General features: G+C 38.1%; 1 protein-coding gene across 25 annotated transcripts in view; it reads left to right on the top strand.

Moving 5' to 3' along the window:
- Nucleotides 1-238: 238 nt before the first annotated feature.
- The window catches only part of LOC105475451 (ADAM metallopeptidase domain 22), a 247,901-nt gene continuing 229,075 nt past the window's right edge, over nucleotides 239-19,064 (top strand). For 9 of the 25 annotated variants that reach the window (XM_011730683.2, XM_011730685.2, XM_011730686.2 and 6 more), the window contains exon 1: nucleotides 770-1,186. In XM_011730683.2, the coding sequence (XP_011728985.2) occupies nucleotides 785-1,186 (402 nt within the window). In that variant the 5' untranslated portion in view covers nucleotides 770-784. Of the gene's footprint in view, nucleotides 539-769; nucleotides 1,187-19,064 lie in introns of those variants that run through there. The other 16 variants (XM_024790838.2, XM_011730693.2, XM_071094780.1 and 13 more) reach the window with 8 other exon arrangements.

A 19,064-nucleotide genomic window follows, 5' to 3' on the forward strand; every position in this document is an offset into this window, starting at 1 on the left:
GAGGACCTCACAGTCATGAGGTCGCGACAGTCCGCCCCGTCGTGGAGACAAGCTGGACGCGGAGAGAGAACTACATTTCCCAGCTGACTCTCCTGCGCGCGCCCCTGCCTGCGCGCGGGGGGCGAGTGCACCGGGCGCTCGCTCCCTGCCGAGCGCTTGTCGCCCGCCCAAGCCTTTGCCAGGGGATGAGGTGGGAGGCGCTAGAAACCACTTAGCTACAGCCAACCGCCCAATGCAGCACTCGCTCGCTCCCCCCGCCAGCGGAAGCGCCCGCGGAGCACAATGCAGCACTAAGCCGCGGTGGAGGCTGCAGCGCCACGGCCGCCGCAGCACCGGCTGGGGCTGGGAGGAGGTGGCCGTGGGGAGCCCAGGGCGCGGAGTGAGGGAAACGGACTCGGCGGCCCCGGCATGAGGAGCTGAGCGTTTCGGGCGAGGCGGGCTGACGGGAGCACCATGCAGGCGGCGGTAGCTGTGTCCGTGCCCTTCTTGCTGCTCTGCGCTCTGGGGACCTGCCCCCCGGCGCGCTGCGGCCAGGCAGGTAAGTTAACCGCCCTCTGTGCCTTCGGGCCATACTATTTCCCGGGAATCTTTGGAGCCCTCAGGCGTATTGAAAAGGGGGCATTCCCATTTCCCGAGTGCGCGGGGAGATTTTTTTTTTTTTTTTTTTTTTTTTTTTTTAATTCGGGAGGGTGGTGAGAAGTGAAGCAAAAATATATGTGTGGGGGCGCGCAGATGCACTAGAGAAGCCTTGGGTCAAAGCCTGTTTTTCTCCTTCTGAAGAGGAATGGGGAGAATGGGAAACGGGTGCCTTGCTTCTGGGCCCCGCTCCTGGATGCTCTCGGATGAACTGGTCCAAGGCTCTCCGGCTGTTGTCTCTGCCTCCTTCCCAGATGGGTTCCGAGAGGGAGGAGGAGGTGGGGATTTTCATAGGGGAGACGTAGGACCGCAGGATGGAGGAGTGCGGGTCAGGGTCATTATTTTCGCCTTTTCTCTCCATTGCCTCCTTTCCCCCTTCCTGCCTGGAGGAGACGCCTCACTGATGGAGCTAGAGAAGAGGAAGGAAAACCGCTTCCTGGAGCGCCAGAGCATCGTGCCGCTGCGCCTCATCTACCGCTCGGGCGGTGAAGACGAAACTCGGCACGATGCGCTCGACACGCGGGTGCGGGGCGACCCCGGCGGCCGGCAGGTGAGAGGCTGGGTCCGGGAGGTGGTCCTCCGCGCCGCCCGGCCCACCCGAGACCCCACGATTGCGCTCGGTTGCCCTGGAGACCCCATGTCTTCTTGGGTGAAATGAGCTCAGTCCCGATGCGAGTCATGCATGGCGCTCCCTGTGCAAAAAAGGGGAAAAGGGTACAAAAAATAACCAAAATAACCACAGGCCGAGGGCTTTGCCCGAGGGGAGTTTGTGCGGGGTGCCTTCAGCAGTGCGGTGACCTGAGAGAAGGGGCGGAGAGCCCTCTGACATCTGTCAAGCAAAAGCCAGGCGTGCATAGGGAGAAGGGAGGTAGTATTTGGGCAGGGTTTGAATCATCATTGTTGTTGTTTTACTCCTCAAAGAGACTTCGTAAGTGATTTAACCCAAGATTGACACTGTAAGAAGGAATTGGAAAAAAACAAGGCTAGACGTTCTTAAGAAACCCAAACTGTAAAAGCAAGCTGAACTTTAAGGTTCTATTCGCTCACATTTATGGACACCAGAGATATGCCCATTCACCTCTGCCTTCTAGAAAAGGTGTCCTCCTCGCACTTTCTTTATTGGTAGCAGTTCTCTTGGTTTAATTAGGGCTGTGCTATTCGCTGAGCATTTATAAATTATGTTTTAAAAAATCTAGTTTTATCACTGTATCTGTGTTTAAATCAAGATCATACATTCACAGATATGCCTGAAAATTATTGTGAATTTATTGACAAATTTAAGTAAATACTTCTGGGGCTGTGTAGTTTTTTCATTTCTACACATCAGCTTATCAGGCAGTTTCACCTACCTGTAAGTATATTTTAAGATAGGACTTGTTCAGGTACTTGAAAATTTTTGTAAACTTGACTGAAGCAAAGGCAAGCCAAACCTTTTCATATGTGTAGATATATTCATCAGTGCTTTAAGACATATCTTGATGATGTGATAATTATACTAACATCTGTATGTGTGAAAAAAGTAAAAATAGAAAATATTATTTAAATCTGTATTTGTAGCCAAATAGTTGGTACTGTTAAAATTTTGTTAATTGAAGGTGGGAAATTAACTTAAAGGGCTACATAACATGCATCAAAGATTGTTTTAGTAGAAAATCCCAATATTTTAAGCTTTTAATGAAGGATTCTTGTACGTGAATTAATGTTTGGTAAATGCCTATTTTCCTTTTCCATTTTGACTCATTTCAATGGTAAAACTGAAGAAGCAGGGGCCATAGTTTCCCTATGTCATCATATTTTTCAATCAATTAAGATTATTTCTGTGGAAGAATATTTTCACACCCATTTGCAACCTTTTGTTATAAAAAATTTCAAACACACAAAAGAGTAGGATAAGTTAATGAACCCCCCAGCTCCAACAATTAGCAACTCATGGCCAATCTTGTTTTGTCTATACCCTACCTATTTTTTTTTTCTATTTTCTTTCCCTCCCTGTATTGTATTGAAGCAAATCATATCATTTCATTCATAAAAAAGTATAGGAATGTACCACTAAATGGTAAGGATTCTTTTAAAAATGCAACCGTGTTATTGTATTTTCAAAAATTTAGAATAATTTCTTACTACTATCAAATATCCTGTTTTTCAGATTTCCAGTTCTCGTAAATACATATGTATATATGTGTATGTATGTGTGTGAATGTTTATATATGTGTGTGTGTGTATATGTGTGTGTGTGTGTGTATATATATATATAGAGAGAGTATATATTTAGAGTATATATTTAAGTAAGTCTGTCTGGACCAGGACCCAGATAATGTTTGTAGATTGTAATTAGTTTATTTATTTATTTTTTGTGACAGGGTCTCACTCTGTCACCCAGACAGGAGTGCAGTGGCGTGATTATGGCTCACAGCAGCCTTGACCTCTTGGGCCCAAGTGATCCTTCCACCTCAGCTTCCTGAGTAGCTTGGATTACAGGCATGTGCCACCTTATCTAGCTAATTAAAATTTTTGTGTGTGTAAGAATGGAATTTCACCATATTGCATAGGCTGGCCTTGAACTCCTGGGCTCAAACCATCTGCTGGCCTTGGCCTCCCAAAGTGCTGGGATTACAGGTGTGAGTTGTGGGGCCTGGCCTGTTTTTTTGTTTTCTAAAAAGTCTTTTAATGTATGGTTTTTCACCTCAATTTTTTTTTCCCTTTGCAGTTTTTTTCAGTAAAGACATGGAGGCTTTTATCCTGTAGAGTTTCTCAGAGTCAAGATTTTGCTGTTGTAACCAGTGCTTTAAAACAATTCACAAAGACTTTCTAGGAGAAGAAGAAAGACTGAGGGAAATAGAGATACAGAAAAATAAAATGACAGGATTGAACCTGGAAACTCACAGAATCTCTGACTCATGCTGGAAATGTCTTTGGGTACCTCTTGCCTTTTCTGTGTTGATGAAAGACCACCACTTTTGAAAAGTGGAGGAGGTCAGTCCTCCTTTTCTCCCCATTTATGGAGCACCACTTATGCAGTTTTTTGATTCACAGTACTCTTGACGTGGGTTGGAAGCTGTCTTGGGTTCATAGAGCTTCTACTTCCTATGGCAATAAACCTCACAATAGAGAAGAATGACTGGTTTTTGGTGAAGTATGAATGAATTGGTAGGATTTAGGTTTAACAGTATGAATAGATTATTAATTCAAGTCAGAAATGAAAACGATGGTACCATCTTACAGTAATTATTACAAAACGTTATCCCAGTGCCTAGCACATAGTAAGGTAGACGTAGTACATGTTGATGTCTGTATCACCTGGGAGCCACTGCAGTTTACCATGCTGCTTCAACTACAGGTGGAAATCATTGACAACTAGGACCAGATATGACAGAATCGTAAAGACCTATTTGTCTTAAGCCAACTTTTCCTACAGTTAGGAAACAGAGGAGTTTTCTTGCACTATTGGCATTTCTAGTTTCCCTAAGAGCAACGATTGGATGGAAAAACATAAGTTGATTTTTTATGGCCCTTGTTATTTCTCTAATACTTAAATAGATCTAATTTATGGCATTTTAATTCTAGAACCCCATAGATTTTTTTTTTCTGGAGATGGAATCTTGCTCTGTCACCCAGGCTGAAGTGCAATGGTGTGATCTCAGCTCATTACAACCTCTACCTCCTGGGTTCAAGCGATACTCCTATCTCATCCTTCTGAATAGCTGGGATGACAGGCGGCCACCACCATGCCCAGCTAATTTTTGTATTCTTAGTAGAGACAGAGTTTCACCATTTTGGCCAGGCTGGTCTAGAACTCCTGACCTCAGGTGATCCTCCCACCTCGGCCACCCAAAGTGCTGGGATTATAGGCGTGAGCCATCATGCCTAGCCACCCATAGATATTTTTATCAACTTCCTTTCTACTTCGTAAGTAAAATCAGGGTGATTTTCTGTGAACTCAAAAAGCTTATATACATTTGTTGATTTGTTTCTTTAAAAGATCTTTATTTATTTATTTATTTATTTATTTATTTATTTATTTTATTTTTTGCTTTTGAGATGGAGTCTCACTCTGTTGCCCAGGCTGGAGTGCAGTGGCACAATCTCGGCTCACTGCAAAGTCCACCTCCTTGGTTCAAGCGATTCTCCTGCCTCAGCCTCCCAAGTAGCTGGGACTACGGGCACGTGCCACCACATCTGGCTAATTTTTTGTATTTTTAGTAGAGACAGGGTTTCACAGTGTTAGCCAGGATGGTCTCAATTTCCTGACCTCGTGATCTGCCCACCTTGGCCTCCCAAAGTGCTGGGATTACAGGTGTGAGCCACCACGCCTGGCCTAAAAGGCATTTATTTACTTGTGTTCCTACTCTGTACTAATTTTTATGCAAGACCATGGGCATTTAGAGATAAAAGACACAGTTTTGCTTTTAAGGAATTCTTAAAGATGTGGAAGATGAATGGGTGACTAAACAATTATACTTTGCCTTGTGATTTTCTGGAGGTGATCACAGAGGCTGGTGGAGGCAGAGAAGGCTAGTACTTAACCCAGGTGAGCAGTCAGGGTGGGCTCTCTGGGGAAGCCGTGTTTCGAGGGTGAGTTTGGAATTGCTACATTAAAAGGAAGGGTGAGCATATCCAACCAAAGAGGCAGTAAGTACATAGGTACATGGGAATCAGGATATGTTTTTGTTAATTGCAAATAGTATAGAATTCAGGGTCAGATAAGATAAAACAGGAAAGCAAAGAGTAGATGCTGCGGCACTTTCGTGACTTGCTGAGGAATTTGGAATTTCTCCTGAAGGCAGTCACAGGATTTCATTTAGGAGAGGTAACTGACCAGATTCATGTTATTGTCAGATAATCCTAATTGTTAGAATGAATACTTTTAATTTCAAAGAGCACGTGACTGTAGCTGTGTACTTTAGTTCACTGGTAAATGTTCACATAATCTTTAAGATTCATAAGTACTTAGTAAATATACTGAAAATAACTGTATAAATGAGTTAATATTTATAATGTGCTTAGAACAATGCTGGGCATAGAGTAAGCACTATATGAGTCTTTGTTAAATAACATTAACTCCCTCAGGCTGCTTGAGTACTATTTAGATATTTTATGACATCACTTGACTGCAAAATGGTGCCTTAACTACCTGAGTTTAACATAGTCCCAGAAGTATGTTACTAATTACTCAATTTATATTTAACTAAGTGGAATCAAATAGTGGTAGAGATAGAAGAGACCTTATAGGTTATCTAACCTAATTCAGGAATTACTTTTCACTTGTTAAGAGAAAGCCATTGGCTGGGTGCGGTGGCCCATGCCTGTAATCCCGGCACTTTGGGAGGCCGAGGTAGGTGGATCATTTGAGGTCAGGATTCGAGACCAGCCTGGCCAATATGGTGAAACCCTGCCTCTACTAAGAGTACAAAAATTAGCCCACCTGTAGTCCCGAGGCTGAGGCACAAGAATCGCTTGAACCCGGGAGGCGGAGGTTCCAGTGAGCAGAGATGGTGCCACTGCACTCCAGCCTGGGCGACAGAGCAAGTCTTCATCTCAAAAAAAAAAAAAAAAAAAAAGAAAGAAAATCAAGCCATTCACCAAGATGGATATGCTGATTACCCTGATCTGATCAGTATGCCCTGTATGCATCAAAACATCACTATGTACCCCATAAATATGTACAGTTATTATATGTCCATTTTTTAAAAGGTTAAAAATATGGAAATAGCAATGTATTGCTTAATGTTTCAGAAAGCTTGCAAGAACTACAATGATATAAACCGTCTTAATTTTACTCTTAATGTGTCCTTGTTTCAATTTTCATCCCTAAATTGGGACAGAAAAATTTTGGAAGAAATTTTCATTGTAGTTCTGTTTAAATGCTGACAATTTGATTGGTTTTAAATAGTAATTCTGTTGATACCAGTACATATTGTAAATGATTTCTTTACTGTATGGTTACTTGAATGCATATACTTTATTTTTATCACAAGTGGGAGGATCAGCCCACTACTGAAAGCTTATTATGCCACAAAGTCCTAGAAATGGTAGTCAAAGTAATTATATTTGATTGTGGGTAGCCTTGCTATCTTCAACGTTGTTTACTTAAAGTAATTTCATTCCTGGAAAATAGCATTCAGCCCTAGAATATTCAAAATATTAAGAGTCTTTCTTCTGTCTTGAAATTATTTGTGCTGACAGAATTGTATGTTTGCAAGTGAAAGGATAAAACTTATACTTTTACCTGGACTTCTGTGTAGGCAAGATATCACCTACTGAATCTTACTGATGGTTTGATACTACTCATTGTTTCATACACATAATTGCTATTTTTTGAATAAACACTTTAATGATTCTTTTTTGTCAACTAAGCATCACAGATTTACATCAAGGATAAGTTATTTTGTGGTTTATTTTGTTGTGTTTTCACCCCATACATTTTTAATACTTTGTTTTTTACCCAGTGATTATATATTTCTACAAGGAGCAAAATTTCTTTTTGTTGGAAGCCTTTGTGGTCAGTGGATAGATAGGCTACTTTTTTTCCTTTGGCTCTTTCCCTAGGAAGTGTTATAGCTTCCCAAGTAGTTACAGTTTGTCATAGTTTTGATAAAGAGTAGCAAATGGGAAAAATGCAAGAAGGCAGCAAGATGGCAGCAAGATGGCAAGCAGTAGGTGTGCTCCATTTTTATTGATGTATTTATACATAATGCCTGTGCACAGATGAGCTGTACTTTACATTGTGCTGTTTCATTGAGGAGCACTGAGTCAGCTCGATGGTTAATTGTCTGCAGTACTGCTTCCCTGGCGGAAAATTGCTCCTAGGAATTACAACATTGGAAGTATTTTGCAAGGGTAGCACAAACATCTTGTTTTTTGTTTGTTTGTTTTAATACTGTGCATTTGTTAATTAAGTGGCTCAATATTGATAAAGTTTTGCCACCAATCAGAACTTTGTTCTACTGCTATAAATAGGAGACATTTCACAATGAATTTTTATTCTCCTACCAACCATCTTCTTTTCCAATTAAATAGTAAAAAAAGTAAAATTCAGAATTGTGGGAGTTTCCCTTAGTCTTGTTTTTGTGCTATGAATTTCCAATTTGTATGTATAGGTATTTTTGGTATCTTTAAAATTCTATCTAATGAGGTTATGGTGCACAGAAAGAATCAGTCTTTCATCACTTCTGTACAGCTACACATAGGAAACTAACTATGAATGACTCTAAGAGCTTATAGGTTGATAAAAAATGTTCCTAGTTTTATTTGCTTTCTCATATTGCAAAGAATGCCGAGAGTTCTGCTGTCATTTTTAACAAATAGAATCCCTTAGAAGAACATGGAGAGGCCTGCTTTTTTCTCACAACACACTGAGAACAGGAATCTGTAAGGTCAGTAGTATTCCCTAACTCCAGTGGGGCTAATTAGATAGAGTCACATTTATCATTAAGTAGCATGGATAAGTCCCAAAGGGAAAGAAGATAGATGTTCGTAAAAGTGGGGCTGGGGGATGGAGCAGAAGAAAAGGTAGAGTCCTTGTGGGGAATGGTGAGAAGGTGGCAGGAAAAGGAAGTGATAAAAAGAGAAAAATACTTTTAATAGTGTCACTATATATGTTATATACTAAAATAGTTAAATATATGGTAACTTACATGGCTATCTTTTGTGTGCAAAATGGTCTTCTGAATACTTGATGTACATTAATTAATTGCATCCTCACAAAAATCATGTGTGACAGGTAATACTTATCATTTTTATTATCTTGAAAATGAAAATGGAATTTGTGAGGATATCTGACATTTAAATGGTGAAAAACACCTCTTGAAGGACATGTGTTTTGTTTGTTTGTAGATATGTACATTGTCTTTTACACTTGTTCATTGTAAATCACATATTAGTATTCAGCAATCAACACCAAAATTGTATATGCTTTTTTGTGGTCAAAGTTTCATAGGTGGAAATATTAATTGCTAAGCTGGGATCCATATTCATATATTTTTCTCCAAAAGAAAAGATACAAAGTATGTTTTATGCCTTCATAGAACTAATAGTACTAGAGTCCCAAATGTGATATCATTCAGGTAAAAGAGATACATAATCAATAATAACAAAAAATGATAGCTTCTGAGAACATGTAGTTGAATGTGTTTACTTTGATAATAAAAGCACTAGCAAGCAAACATTGGGGGAAAGAGTTGAAAAAATAAGGATTAGTATTTATTAACTTAAATAAGCATAAACATTTATAAGTATAAATATATAATATGTACAAAATATAAATAATATATAACTTTTTTTTTTTGCCATGTGCCAGGCATTGTATTGAGTGATTTACATGCATTATCTCTCATTATGAGGTAGATACTGTTATACCCATTTGAAGATGAGGAAACTGAAGTTAATTAACTGCCTAAGGTTATACAGGTGATAAGTGGTAGAAGTGGGAAAAGGATTCTCAAAATGTTAGACATCAACATAAAATAATCTTTTATAATCTTTACTACTTATTTGACATGTAGTTTCCCGTTTATCTCCGTGTTGGAACATACCTAACATTATTTCTTTAAGATACTCTTAGTCTTAGCCGGGCGCAGTGGCTCACGCCTATAATCCTAGCACTTTGGGAGGCTGAGGCAGGCAGATCACGAGGTCAGGAGATTGAGACCATCCTGGCTAACATGGTGAAACCCCATCTCTACTAAAAATACAAAAAAATTAGCCAGGCAAGGTGGCGGGCGCCTGTAGTCCCAGCTACTTGGGAGTCTGAGGCCAGAGAGTGGCGTGAACCCAGGAGGCAGAGTTTGCAGTGAGCCGAGATTGTGCCACTGCACTCCAGCCTGGGTGATAAAGCGAGACTCCGTCTCAAAAAAAAAAAGAAAAAAAAAAAGATACTCTTGGTCTTTCCCAGGCCTCCTCCCTAGCTAACTTGCAGTTATTTTACATATAATTAAAATAGAGTACTACATGCTGTATTTTAAAAAATAGAAATATTTTATATGAAAAATGATTTTAGACTTCTGGCTATCCTTTACTTTTGATTTTATCATTAGAGTTCCTTTTAAAATAGAAGTTTGTTTTGTTTCCCCCAGGACAGACTGTTCTCTGTGACTTGATTTCGAAAAAAAAATTGAAAATGTTGTACCATGATCCAGAAATATCAGCAGTTCTAACTGGAAAGAGAAGGAATAAAGAACGTAAATCATTCTCCCCTACTCCTAAATATGCTTGTTATTTGCGTTGAAGAGATTTTCAGAATCATGTATCAGCAAGGTTAAATTAACATTTTTCTTCTCCTTTTTAAAATTTAATTTTATACTAGTGGATTTTAGCACTTAGCAATAATTGCCCTTTTGTTGCGTTTTTTTTGTCCCAAGTAAAGATCGTTGGATAACTCTTTGAAGATGAGAAATCGATGGTGCTTTTCTGCAGATAGGCCTTGAGAACTGACATTTTGCAAGTGGTTTTAAAATTTCCTAGCTGAGGCAGAACTCCTGGTTGAGTTTTGTGAGACCACTTTTTCTGCTTCACGCTGCCCCATGTCTCTAGCTTTTAACTCTAGTTGGTCAATTTTTACTCTGCTGCTGCTGCTGCTTTTTTTTTTTTTTTTTTTTTTTTCCAATTTGCCTTTTAAGTAGGTTTGTTTCGGAGGAATTGTTGCCTTCATTTCCTCCACTAGTGAGGTTAGGGAATTTGAACCTAGACACTTCAAGGTTAGGATGCGGTTAGGGTGTTGGGGGTCAGGCTGGTACACACAATTTGCTGGTACACGCAATTTGGTCATAGCTCAAGCTTCTTTGTCTGTATGGTTTATCTTTCTTTGGATTAAACAGCAAGATGCTACAGGAGGAGCTGCCACTTGACAGAACCTGGTTCTGCAGATTTCTTTGATTTCCGTAGTGGATTTTTAAAGCCTTTGGGAAATCCTGTTAGCGTTCTGTTGAGGAAACCAGCTGTGGCTCCTCAGCAGGCCTAAGTGGCAGTTGAGGTTACACATAGCTTGGTGGTATTAATCTAACACAGGCTGGAGAGGGAGCAAGGCAAGCAGTTACCTGAGGAATGATCTGGGATCATCAGATATGGTCAGGAACAGGCTGTAGGTAAAAGAGTGGTGGCAGGTGAGGCTCAGGGAAGCAAGATTATCAGAGAGCAAATTATCAAGGGAAAATACTAGGCTGGTCAGGTCAGTATCCTTCTGGCTCAACTAGAAAGAGCTACCTGAAAGAGTCTAAAGCACTTTGTGAGTTTCTGGCTCCACTCTTGATCTGGGTCTTAGGTCTTTAAAGGGAAACTTGTGGTGTTTTTTTTGTTTGTTTGTTTTGGTTTTGTTTTGTTTTGTTTTAGTCAGTCTTGTTTTCATCCACACATGACCTTTAAGTGTTCAGTTCCTCCTTCCTTCTTCTTCTTCCTTCCTGTTCTTTGTGTGTGTGTGTGTGTGTTTTATTTATTATTTCTTCCTCCTCTTTCTTTACCTTCTTGTCTTTCACCTCCTCTTTCTTCTTCTTCTTGGTTGGTCTTTGTAAAGTTCTGCAGGCTAGTGAGAGAGTGCTTTAAGGGGCTCTATGCTTCTCCCCAGTTTACAGTTTAGACTTTAGACACTGTGCCTCACATGGATCAGGAGATGAGACCCAGTTAAATATTGATTTCCTAATTTATGCAGGAGTTTTTGATACTCTAAAAATCAGTTTGTACAAAATGAGAAACATCTTACTTTGAATAGCATGTGGTCTGTGTTAAATAAATGTATGTTGCGTAAATGAAGAGTCTCTAAGTTAGAATTTGGAAAATTTGTTCTTACTGAGATGGATAATTTTGGTGTCATTGTTTGCCATAGATTCTGAATTTTCAAGGTTGGTATTAGCTGCAGCTTAAAAATACTTAGGAAGGCTTTCATGTCCCTTCCAGAAATACTTGAAGTAAGTGTTTAATAAGGATGGGATTTTGAAAAACAGATATATTTACAAATTTACCAGTATGCTGAAGAACGAAGCCAATTATTTCTTAGGAAGAACTTTATCGACTTTGACAGAAACTTTAACATCATCAAAGGTGATGAAAGTTTTGGATATATATCGAGTAACAGACTGCTGGATTGAATGGTAGTTCTGTTGCAAGTTCTTTGAGAAATTTCCAAATTGCTTTCCACAGTGGCTGAATAAGTTCATTCCCACCAAGAGTGTATAAGCGTTCCCTTTTCTCCTTAGCCTCATCAGCATCTTTTTTTTTGACTTTTTAATAATAGCCATTCTGACTGATGTGAGATGGTATCTCATTGTGGTTTTGATTTGCATTTCTCTGATGATTAGTGATGTTGAGCATTTTTTTTCTTGTTGGCTGCTTGTATGTCTGCTTTTGAGGAGTGTCTATGTCTTTTGCCCATGTTTTAATGGGATTATTTATTTTTTGCTTGTTGAATTAAGTTCCTTATAGATTCTGTATATTACGCTTTTATTGGATGCATCGTTTGCTAATATTTTGTTGAATTCTGTAAGTTATCTGTTTACTCTGTTGATAGTTTCTTTTGCTGTGCAGAAACGCTTGAGTTTAATTATGTCCTACTTGACAATTTTGTTTTCGTTGCAGTTGCTTTGAGGACTTGGTCATAAATTCTTTCTCAAGGCTGATTTCTGGAATGGTGTTCTCTAAGTATTCTTCTAAGATTCTTATAATTTGAAGCATCTTGAGTTAATTTTTATATATATTGAAAGTTAGGCGTCCAGTTTCATTATTCTGCATGTAACTAGCCAGCTATCCCAGCACTGTTTATTGAAGAGGGAGTTCTTTCACCATGGCTTATTTTTGTTCACTTTGTTGAAGATCAGATGGCTGGAGGTACGCAGCTTTGTTTCTGGGCTCTCCATTCTGTTCCACTGGTCTATGTAAATAGCCAAAAGAAAATAAATCATTCTACCAAAAAGACACATGCACTCATGTTCATTGCACTATTCACAATAGCAAAGTCAAGGAATCAACCTAGGTGCTCATTCATGGTGGACTGGATAAAGAAAATGTGGTACATAACATACCATGGAATACTATGCAGTGTTAAAAAGAATGGTATTATATCCTTTGCAGCCACATGGGTGGAGACCATTATATTAAATGAATTAATAAAGGAACAGAAAATCAAATACTGTATATTCTCACTTACAAGTGAGAGCTAAACATTGGATACTCATGGTCAAAATGGCAATGGTAGACACTGGGGACTAATAGAGAGGAAGGGAAGGAGAGGGGCAAGGGTTGAAAAACTAACTGCTGGGTACTATGCTCAGCATCTGCGTGATAGGATCATTCATATACCATATCTCAGCATCACTCAATATACCAATCTAACAAACCTGCATATGTATCCCCTGAATCTAAAATAAAAGTTGAAATTATAAAAAAAGATTATGCAAGTTTTGATTCAGGACTACAAAAATGTTCTCACTTTTTATGATCCTGTATAGCTGGTTTAGCTGTAAATAGTACATAGCTTTTTTTCTGAATTATTTCCTCGTGAAAGTACCTTCTAACTTGGACAGATATTGATTGATAAGAAGATAGGGGAAATTTAAGACATGTTCATTGCTTTCACCAAAGGTGAAGCCATTCTGGTTAGGTAACTGACTAGAGGTAAGACTATTTCAAACCACAGTGTATAACAGTTTTCGCTGACTCTCAGAATCCTCTAAGGTTAAAAAAAAAAAAAAAAAAAAAAAAAAGGTGGTGGGGGGAGAATATTGGTGCCAAGATACTAAGAATTTTCACTTAATTTAGTTTCTGAGACAAGTTTAGCATGATGTTCTTATAGTTCTTAATGATATTGAATAGACAATGTTCTCTCATAGTTAATGAGGGAAAAGTACTATTTATTCATAACCAATTTAATATGAAATCTACTTGTGGTCTTTGATGAGTGTTTTGGGCATTTTCTTAAGTGTTTTGATTATGAAATGAACTTTGCAGTTATTGTAGGGTTATGCAATAAAAATTATTTTTAATTTAATTGCGCACAATAACATGGAATAAAGGCATGGACCCTCATTTCATTTGTACTTCTTTCCATCATTGAGCACAGACAGAGCCTTGTACATAACAAGTGCTCAAAAAGCAAATGTTGACTGAATGAAAGTGTTGATGCCATGACTTATAGAGGCCCTGTTTCTTCATTAGTGCTCCCATACCCCCATCGTTACATCAGATTTTCCCTGGACAATTGTTTCTTTTCTTTTCTTTTTTCTTCATCTCTTTCTTTCCGCATCCCTCGGTATAGGCTCTGTCACTTTCCTGCAGCCTCTTTCCATTTTCCTGTGTACATAGCCTTGCTCTGTTCTCATTCGGTATGACCCTTGGTTTATTTTGTATTTACCCCCACTCTATTTCAGTCAAGCGTCTCTTTCTCTTAGCAACTGAAGTAAAAACAAGTCTCTGAAAGGTTATTTACATTCAGTGTTGGGAACCATCCCTGTAGCACATTGCTGGACTTAACTTATTTTGGGATTTAGAAAAAAATGTGTTATAATTCAACACGCTTTTCATTTTACTACTTACTTGTAAACCTATATTTTGTGAGGTTTTTCTTTTTTTCCATTCATTTGTTTCTGTTGTGCCCCTTGAATCGCTCTTCATTCATTCTCCTCTGTGGATGTGGATTTTAGTGTCCCTTCTGCCCCTTATTGCTGGAATAATCTCCTTCCTAAAATCATTTTCCTCATTGCTCATAATCCCCTGAATTTAAGCTTTAAATTATATGCTTAGTTTATCCTCTACATTTGCTGATCATGTCACTTCTCAGAGTCTTGGCAGTAATCCATTGCTACATTGCTACAGGATTCATATTCAGTATAAAGGAATGACCAGACATTTTTATAGGTATCCTAAAAGCAAAACTTGCCTCATAGGCTTTGCATAAAGTTGTGCATGCTTTATGTGTCCATTAAGGAGGGGATTGGGGCGCTGATACTTGTGTGTTAGTAGAAAGTGTTCTTATGAAACAGATTGTAATGTTGGGCTCGCAATTGGTTATTCATATTCACTATTGTTTGTGCACTGCTTAGCACTGTGCCTGACACACAGTTGGTGCTCAGTAAATATTTACGGTCTACTTTTGTTTCAATTTTCTGTCACCAAAAATGCAGGAAAAAAGTTCTGTGACCATTTGTTAGTGATTTTATGTACTTTTGAGATAGTTCCAAGAGTTACAATATTTATTTTATCTGGATTATTTAATGCTTTGGTTGGGATGGCATGGAGAGGATCCTGGACATCATTCTACTTTTAGGGCTAAAGCCCTGAATTCTTTCTTTCTCTTCCTGCACATATACTCTTCCTGGCCCAGCAGAGCCGCCTGTGTTAGTATGCCTGGGCTCTCATGGTGAATGAATTGCAATAGCTGTCCCTCTTGCTTCAAATCTGAGTCAGGATTTATTAGGAAAGGCAAGGCCTATTAGGAAAGGCAGGGCCATGATGATGAGGGGGAGGGAGACAGCCGAAGAAAATGACAGGAACTTGGACAATGATTGGCATACTGACATTCTACCATATAAAGTCGCCTTGCTGTCTTGAGGCCACTATAATCACTGTGACAAAATCATTCATGTCAGTTATAGCCCTGTGTCTCCCAACAAAAATAAACTCAAGCTATTTAACCTTTTTGTGTGATTTTATTCACCAGACTTTGTCATTTGCTGCCTGGAGCTGCATTTCCTTTAAGACAATGATGTATGTCTTCTGAGAGAGTGACATCTAGTATTTCTGATGGATTTGAATTCATGTGGCATATTCAGCCAAGGATTTCCCTTATTATTTATTTTTGGGGTTTGATTTTTTTAAGCTATGCTTTTGAACTAAGGACAACATCCTCTTTTTTTTCCCTGTAGCTAAGCCCCAGATATTTTGTCTAAAAATAAAAAAAAAATTTCTAGTTTTTATCTTACTTTTATGGACTAACAACTTAATCTAAAATATTCATATTATTTAATATGGATTATGTTAGTATAAATTTGTATGTAAATATAAAATATAAATAGATAAAATATACAACTTTAAACATCTATTATATAAATTAATTATAACATTGATTAATTATGTTAATATAAAATATTTATATTATTTTGTAAATTTTTATTTCTTCGGAGGTGGATGTTACCCATACTCCATGAAATCTTCATGCCTCTAAAAGATCTTCATATACTGGTTTAAATCAGAAAAATATACCAGTAGAGAACAGGCACATTGTATAATTAGCTTCTAGAATTTATATCTCAGTGTAGATGGAGGCTCTGAAAGTAGCTTGAAGACCAGATGAAAAAGTGAGGACTTGTGGTGGAGAGGCAGCCCCACATTAAAAGATAAAGATCAAATATAGCTGTTGTGACTTTAGCTAACCTAATGTAATCCCAGGAACAAAGTAATTCCTATCTTACTTACATGTATTTTTATAAGAGGTTTATAAGAGTTTAATTCGCACAGTATAGAATTCACCCATTTAAAAATGGTATACAATTATCACCACTGTCAATTTTGAAACATTTTCATCACTTCAAAAAGAAACCTCATGCCCATTTTCCCTAACTGCCTCCCACCTTCAGCCTGGGCAACCACTGATCTACTTTCTGTCTCTACAGGTTTACTTACTCTGGAGCTTTCATATAAATGGAATCATACACTATCCAGTCTTTCGTGACTGGCTTTTTTCACTTATCATAATGTTTTCCAGTTTCATTCATGTTGTAGCGTGTATCAGTATTTCATTCCTGAATAATATTTCATTATGAATCCATTCATTTTGATGGACATTTGAGTTGTTTCCATTCTTTGGCTATTTAAAATAATGGTGCTGTGAACATGTGTGTAAAAAGTTCTTGTGTGGGCATGTGGAAACACATACACATAAGTATAAAAAATACTTATCCTTATTACATGCAGTGGTATATGTTTCATTCTGTTCTGTTCTATTTCATTTTCTTTAAAACCCTGGCTATAGTGCACTCAAGTGATTTCAGAGTCCTTTCTATGATCTTACCCACAACTTTAAAAACTACCCTACAGGATTCCTCACAGGTAAGCTCAGTACCTGTGAGGCAGCCCTTTCTTTAGACATCTCTGACTAAAAAGGTTTTAGAAAGTTGAATCAAGATGTGCCCCCTTGTATGTTCTGTCTGTTACTTTTTGTTTCTTGTAGTTTTCCTGGCAATAATATTAGGGACATCTGGATGGTTGTGCTGCTTATCTGTTAGCTGTTATATGGTTAAAAAGTGAAATTGACCATGTGAGGGTGCTTGTAAAAATTTCTTCAGTTTGTTTAACATAAAAAGCTTAAGTTTTGAAATAATTCAAACATACAAAATGGTAGATAGAATAATGTAACGGACACTCTTGTACTCACCACCCAGAATGAACAAAATTTAGTGTGGTTTGTTTGTTTTGCAAGAAATAAACATTATAGATTCAGTTGATGCTCTCTTGCTATTGTGTTTTCCCCTTCCTTCTCAGAGGAAATCATTATCTTGCAATTAGTGTGCATCCTTTCCATCTTTGTTTTCTTTTCTCTTTTCGTCTTTTTTTTTTTTTTTTTTGAGACGGAGTTTCACTCTTGTTGCCCAAGCTCAAGTCCAATGGTGCCATCTCGGCTCACTGCAGCCTCTGCCCCCTGGGTTCAAGCAATTCTCCTGCCTCTCGGCCTCCCAAGTAGCTGGGATTACAGGCGTGTGCCACCACACCTGGCTAATTTTTTGTATTTTTAGTAGAAATGGGGTTTCAGCATGTTAGCTAGGCTGGTCTTGAACTCCTGACCTCAGGTGATCTGCCCACCTCGGCCTCCCAAAGGGCTGGGATTACAGGTGTGAGCCACCGTGTCTGGTCTGTTTTTATACTTTCATACATACATGTATATCCATAACAATATGTTACTGTTTTGTGTGTATTTAAATGTATATCTTTGATAGCATATATATCCTTTTACCTCTCCTCAAAATTAAATTTTTTGATCTCTTATGATGATATAGGTAAAAGAATTGAGTTCATTTCTTTTTATTGCTGCCTGTCTTCCCATTTTATAAACCTATCATTTATTCATTTTCCCACTAATAGTATTTATAGCATATTTGTTATGTTTTGCTGTTATAAACAATGTGTACCATTTGACATACACATTTGACATTTGCATGAGTTTCTGTGGAGTATATATTTGGAAGTGAAATTGTTGATTCCTAGGGCTTGTACATTGTCAATTTCCCTGTATATTGCCAAATCAAATAGTGATATAGCAATTTACACTCCACTAGCACTGTATGCAAATTTATGTATATTTTCCTTTTCGTCATTATTTGGAACCATAAGACTTTAAAAGTTCTTTTTTTTTTTTTGGAGACAGAGTTTCACTTTTGTCACCCAGGCTGGAGTGCAATGTCACAATCTCAGCTCACTGCAAACTCTGCCTCCCAGGTTCAAGTGATTCTCCTACCTCAGCCTCCTGAGTACCTGGTATTACAGGCATGCGCCACCACACCCAGCTAATTTTTGTATTTTTAGTAGAGATGGGGTTTCACCATATTGGCCAGGATGGTCTCAATCTCTTGACCTTGTGATCCGCCCACCTTGGCCTCCCAAAGCGCTGGGATTACAGGCATGAACCACCGCATCTGGCTGACTTTAAAGTTTTTAACAATATTATGGATATGAAATGGTATCTAGTTATTTTACTTTCCATTTTCCTGATGACTGATGAGATAGAGCACCTTTGGTGATCTGTATTTCCTCTTCTGACTGGCCTATTATACGTTCCCCATTTTTCAGTTGGAATTTTTGTCTTTTTCTTGTCGATTTTTGGTATTTAAAAATATTCTGGATTATTCTCTATTATCTGTATAGCAAATATTTATTTATTTTTTAGTTTATGGCTTATTTTTCATTCTTTTCATGGTATATTTGGTTTAACAGATTTAAATTTTTTATTTTATTCATATAGATCCTTTTCTTAATGATTCTTGATCTGTCTGTGTATTACTTTATCACTGTGGAATTTACTGTAGTTTTTAGAATATCTTAATTTTTCACAAAATAAATCTCAAATGTAGTTTTCTTTTTAAAAAAGCATTATAGAAACATGATTAAATGTTAAAGGACCTAGAATTAGACTCCACCTCTGCCACTAGCTCACTGTGTGAACTTGGCAAACACTTAACTTCTCTAATCCTGGGTTTTTACACCAATAAAATGTGAATAAGAATAGTACCCAGTTCATATGTTGTGAGGATTAAAAAAGATAATATACATAAAGCTGTAGCTGGGCGTTTGACATATAGTAAGAGCTCAATAAATGTTAGCTCCTATTTTTTTTAGCTCCTATAATTATCTTTTCTTGGTATAAAACTGATACTCAGTGTCTTATATATGCAAATCACTGGATTTCTCTGTTTTCATAAGAGCTGTGATTTGTATCAAATGCTCCAGGATGGTAGAAC

Source organism: Macaca nemestrina, chromosome 4 (assembly GCF_043159975.1).
Source record: "Macaca nemestrina isolate mMacNem1 chromosome 4, mMacNem.hap1, whole genome shotgun sequence".
In the NCBI taxonomy this organism is placed as follows: Eukaryota; Metazoa; Chordata; class Mammalia; order Primates; family Cercopithecidae; genus Macaca; species Macaca nemestrina.